The sequence below is a fragment of the Schistocerca gregaria genome, chromosome 5, assembly GCF_023897955.1.
Source record: "Schistocerca gregaria isolate iqSchGreg1 chromosome 5, iqSchGreg1.2, whole genome shotgun sequence".
Classification (NCBI taxonomy): Eukaryota; Metazoa; Arthropoda; class Insecta; order Orthoptera; family Acrididae; genus Schistocerca; species Schistocerca gregaria.
This window is the reverse complement of record NC_064924.1, coordinates 375,018,984-375,024,983: the sequence shown is the minus strand read 5'-3', so window position 1 is coordinate 375,024,983 and position 6,000 is coordinate 375,018,984. Positions and strand designations below refer to the sequence as shown.

Below are 6,000 nucleotides of genomic sequence, written 5' to 3'. Positions count from 1 at the left end.
GGTTGTATCTCAGTGAGGATGTTGCATTCTTATCTTTCATTTACTTCGGGTTTGAATTTAATTTTTTATTTATTTTGCAAAATCATAATGTGTTTATTGTGCTAGTCTTTTTCAAGCAACTTTTTTGCTGATGAGGTCATTGAAAAGTGGATTTGTAGAACACCACCAACAACAGTTAACAGAGTACAATGTTTAATATGTGGCAACGCTCTCTAAATGGCCCACAGGTGTCCGCAACGGGGGGGGGGGGGGGGGGGGGGGGGGGCAATTGCCCTCTCCTGCAATCCACTGTGGACTTTTTACTAATTTCAAAATTCTCATTTCGAGGAATGATTGTCTCTGATTCTACTTAACTGCATGCAAGAGAGAACACCGTGACTTTAGTAAATACAACATTGTTTGGCAAACAGGTTGTTCAAGGGAAGTTATACTGTTCTCCTGTTGAGGCGGCAGTTTCGGCATTGTTTTGCAATCTTTGGGGATGTCAGCCTTTACAGAAAATTACTGAAATAGAGTACCTGACTTTTCTGTATTGCTTTCTAGCACAGCCCTTTTGACACACTTCCAACGCCTAGCACATTACAAGTATGGTTGCTTTATACGTCCTCAATTCCCACAAGAATTTCCCCTTAGCTAGTGCATATCTTAATCAACAGTGAGTTTGCATTTCATCCACCAAGGTTTCCTGAGACTTCATTCAGTTTTACACGGTTGAGTGACTGTAGTAGTGTTTTGAAGAAAACAGTCATGCTGTAACACAGGTGTATTCATCTGCAGATCCAGGAAAGAGAGAAATTTCTGCTGTAACACCAGGAAAAAAATATTGAAATATCATGATTGAAAAGGTTTTGGACCTTCTTAAGCTAAATGGAGTGCAGCCCTGCGTGACTCCCGACCACTGAGTTCGGTGGTCCAATTGCCATGTTACACAATACTGTGCCAAACTACAGAGCAGAGACAATTGGACGTATGCTTTTCATTTTATTTATTTACTTTTTAGTGTAAGAGTTGGTTCTACCAGCTAATTTTGATGGTTGTTTCCGAAAGTTTGCTACAACCATAATAATGTTAATAATATAAAGCAATGTGCTTCAGATATACTAATGAAATATGCTTACCTTTAAGGTGTAGAAGTAATCTATAGTACTTTAAAAAATATTGACTGTAGCTATCAAAAGTTTAAGTGTCCTTAGAGTCAAATTTATTTCTTGGGGCATGACAAATTCTCAAACTCAACTAATCTTATGTATTCAAAATTGAACCTTATACCCTCTTGGTCAAATCTCTGTGGATGACTATGAAATGGCCATGTTATGTCAATCTGTAGCAGTCTATTGAACTTTGTAACTAACAATCTGGTAATTAAAGCAATAAATAGCCCTCAGTCACAAAGAGACTTCATTTTGAGACCGAGGGCTGTTTACTGCTTTAATTTCACGTTTTAATGTTCACTGACAATGCAGCCATGTTTAAAACTTTAATCTGTTATCAACATTCACTTACCTGTAAGTGTTCTCTCATTTGGAGTCAAATTTGAAAGTGTCTATGGTGAAATGTAAATAAAACAGTTATGTCATTTTAGATAAATTACGTCTTGAACAATTTGAGGGGTCTTATGTTGTCACAGTCAGCAGAGGTTGGCAATAAACAACAAGGGCTATGCCTATGGGCAACATCTCATCTTATTGGTCTATGTAACCAACAGTGTCATTTATTAAGGTCCAAACTTTGACAATATAAAACAAGTGGTGTTGGAAAAACCAAAACCCTTTATGCAGAGGAGAGTAACTTACTTCAGGTGTATGTAACATTAACATTGGCAGTTCTCATGCATTCCTCCAAATCAGATATCAGAGGTATTTTATGCGCTGAAGATTGTGTTTGGTTAAGTCTGAACTGATATCTACATGCTACAGTTCAATTTTAATTTAGTATATCACTGTACATTTATAGTTTTCACATAATTACCACTTCTGCAATGTGAACAATATCCTGAGGCTATTTACTAGTTTGGGAATAACCTGTTTCTTCACAACCGTTTACATGTAAACAGCTTTCCGAAACACTTTTTCGATGTATCTGGACCACACAGCTTAAATGTATTCCACATATGGGCCAGCTAATTTCCAGGTGTGTGTGTGTGTGTGTGTGTGTGTGTGTGTGTGTGTGTGTGTGTGTGTGTGTGTGTGTAGGTGAAATACTTAAAGCTTTTAGCAATATCTCTGAAGAACACATTTATTCTTTTTCACATTTATATGACAGAAAAATCACTCATCTTTGTTGCCATTATTCCAGCTACCAGAATAATTTTCATTATATGTTGCTGGTGGCAAGAAAAGTGAAAATTGTGCTGAAATAACAGGAAACATTTGTTATGATTTTTAATATTTGTTTTTACAATTTTAACAATCTAGAACATCAAAAACATTCAGAAATTTTGTAATATTTACTTATTCTGTTCTATTCCTCATGTCTTATGAAAGGTGGAATAATGCTAAATTCAATGTCAATAGTAGCTATTTTCCATGATCTGCAGTGTAAGTCAAACATTTCCTGAGAATTTGCAGAGGATGAAATATTAAAGCTTTTCTTCACATAAAGATGAAAAGAATATAATGAACATTTCCAAACTGCTAACATAAATCCATTCGCTGTAAGGTATTTACAATTTTGAAGCGCACACAAATTTTGCGAACTGTGACTACTTTCATTATGCATCAGGCCAAAAAATCAGTCTCATTCCAATAATTATAAACTATATAGTAGAATCATTTCCATTTTTCATACTCTGTCTCCTCAAGGAACCTCCCCACAAAAAAATATACCTACAATCTTTCAAATATAGTGCAAACTATATTACTGTTACAGAGCCAGGGAGAATGCAACATACAAGGTTTAATAGAATGGAGCAGATAAAGTGTGATCACCACAGCATAAGTATAAGTTGCATATAATCGTTTCTGCAAATTTATGAAGGTGAGGCTATTCTGTAAATCTTCAAAACTCATACTAGTATTATAATTTGGAAGACTTTTCCTTGACTTTTCGAAATTAATACCTATATAGCAACACATAACCTCTCCATTCTACATCAGTTACTGTAATCAGAAATTCTTACAGATGGACACAGTTGTGTACCATGACAGACACACCTTAGTAGTTGAAAACTTCCAATTTACTGTATGTGTAATGCAGCATTAAAATGAATTTGCAGTAATTGCAAACACATTAAATTTGTAATAAACTAAACATAAACAAATAACAATACAAAGACTCCTTGTTAAAGATGTTATATATCAATAAGCCATGCCAGAATTGATATTTATGTCTTACAGGTAGATCAAATCATTTAAACATTAAATGCTATGAGGAGAGAACTAACAGGTAAGTCTATAACATTTCAACAAGATATTTTATAACTTAAGATGCAATCATATATACACTACCATGTGAGAACACTTTCTTTCCATTCTGCACTGTCACCTGTTCTAAGTGCCATCTTCTCAAAAAATTATGCCAAGGTAACATTCTCTTCTTTTTACCTTTTCTTATCATTACAATTTTGAATTTCCTGAACAGTGACATTCTGGTAAGTGCAGGGGGCAACACTATGTCATTTAAGCAAGTGATAGAAGATCGACAAATGAGACACTAGCTCTGCAACTTCACAGTAATACTACTGTACAAAACAATGACCTGATCACCCACTTTGTACTCTGTTTAATAACATTCTTTTCCATTCAACAATATACAAAAGTTGACAAACAATAGTTCTGCTGACATATGTCTAATTACAAATTTACAAATCAGAATAGAAAACTATCTACAAACCTGTGACTACAAACAGCCACACAAATTATGAAACACATACATTTATACATGACAACTTAATGTCACCAGCTTTGACTTTCAGTATAGCTTTGAAACTCCACAGTATGTACTTTTATCACAACAATGAAGTCACCATGTTGTAACAGCTATTTCAATTACTTCTTCAGGATTCATGTACTAATTTGAAGGGAACTGACAAGGTTAGTGACATCGACCAAATTATCTGTCTGCAATTTTCGCTTCTTTGCAAAAGCATTAACTTTTACCGCAGCAGCTTCAATCAAACTACGCCACTCATCACCAGTTACAACCTTAAAGCCACAACAAAACACTATTTCACTAACTTCTTGTTCAAGTTTGAAAGAGCTTACAGAGTCGAAGACTGCAGTGAGGTTCTTGAGAGCCTGCATCCTCAAATCCACATTTCGGCACACAAGATTCAGCACGAAGAACCCTAACACAGAAGAAATTGCTGTACTTGCAAAACTATAAAACAACAAGGACTTGCTCTGAAATAGAGGAAAGTTTTCGTGAAATATATTAATTAACATAGCATTAACTATACACATCTAGTCACTGTAGTATAGTGAGATTTGGAACCATGGATGATTCATTCATTACATAACAAATTTTGGGACCTTCACTACTGATTTTGTATTGGTCAAACTAGATATTTCCATAATTAATCACACATTAGAAGAAATGGCAGACACTCATACACAAAAATTGCATTAAGCCTATGATGCATTTCTGTTGCATTTATAACTGTCAAATGTTATTGTAGGATAATGCGTGCATGCTGCGCCTGTAACACTGGCATGCCCTAAAATATTTCTGATGTACTTTCAACTTTTTGCCACATTTAATTACCCATTAATATAATCAGACATGTGTAGCCTGAGCTGCTATCTGCATGTAAAGGGAAGGAGACAGCCACGCAAGAGGAACCACAAGTGGGGAGGGGGGGGGGGGGTGAGTACCCCCCCCCCCCCCCACACACACACCTCACCAGTAATGTGAGACTAGGGTCAGTGATGTAAGCAATACTACTGTTGTTACATTATTACTCTCACTTTCAATAGGGTTGTTGGTTACTACACCAACAAACTGTCCCGCCAGCACAGCAATAGTGACTTCTATGAGTTGATGAATGTGGCTAATGAGGCAAATCATCATCATCATCATAAACTCTTTCCACACATTTCATGTGCACCATTCAATGTGAATGTTCTTATTTCATAATTAGTGTTTCACTGTCATTTACATTAGATCCATTGTGTTTAAACAAGGTTTAAGTAAGTTCATCTGAGTTTGAAAGAGGCCAGATTGTGATGGCCCGCAGGCTTGGCAAGAGTGCTTTTGAAACCACTCAACTTCTCAGGTATTCAAGAAGTGCTGTGGTGACTCCTCAACATGTGGTGAGATGAAGGTGAAACCACATCCAGGCATCATGGAGTTGGGCAGCCACACCTTACTAATGATGTTTGGGCAGACTGATGAAACAAGACAGGCAGCGAACTGTGACAGAACTAACAGACTTTACTGTTGGGCACAGAATAAGTGTGTCTGAAAACACAGTGCTCGACACTCCTAACAACGGTTCTCCACACCCGACAACCTACGCATTCGTCAATGTTAACGCCACAACATTGCAACTATGACTGAAATGGGCATGTGACCAAGGGTGCGGAATATTGGCACAGTGACAGGGGGGTGCGTGATTTATGTACCCAATACCTTCTTGATTGTGCCAATGGGAGGGTGAGAATCTTTCATCTTCTGAGGGAACAGCTCCTTGACACCTGTACTGTGGTATGGAACCAAGAAGGCAGTGGCTCCACTGTTCTGGGGAACATCCACGTGGGTATCCATCAGTCCAGTGGAACTTGTGCAAAGCATCATGGCAGCCTAGAAGTATTGTACACTGGTTACATACAACATACACCCCTTCGTGAAAATCATGGGCAGAGGGGGGGTGGCAGGCAGAGGGGGGGTGGCAGGCAGAGGGGGGGTGGCAGGCAGAGGGGGGGTGGCAGGCAGAGGGGGGGTGGCAGGCAGAGGGGGGGTGGCAGGCAGAGGGGGGGTGGCAGGCAGAGGGGGGGTGGCAGGCAGAGGGGGGGTGGCAGGCAGAGGGGGGGTGGCAGGCAGAGGGGGGGTGGCAGGCAGAGG

At 38.5% G+C, this 6,000-nt stretch overlaps 1 protein-coding gene across 1 annotated transcript in view; it reads right to left on the bottom strand.

Annotated features, from left to right (window-relative positions):
* Positions 1 to 2,356: 2,356 nt before the first annotated feature.
* LOC126272532 (eEF1A lysine and N-terminal methyltransferase homolog) overlaps positions 2,357 to 6,000 on the bottom strand; it is a 90,078-nt gene continuing 86,434 nt past the window's right edge. Inside the window, exon 11 of the mRNA XM_049975445.1 lies at positions 2,357 to 4,285. Within this exon, the coding sequence (XP_049831402.1) occupies positions 4,002 to 4,285 (284 nt within the window). The 3' untranslated portion in view covers positions 2,357 to 4,001. The remainder of the gene's footprint in view (positions 4,286 to 6,000) is intronic.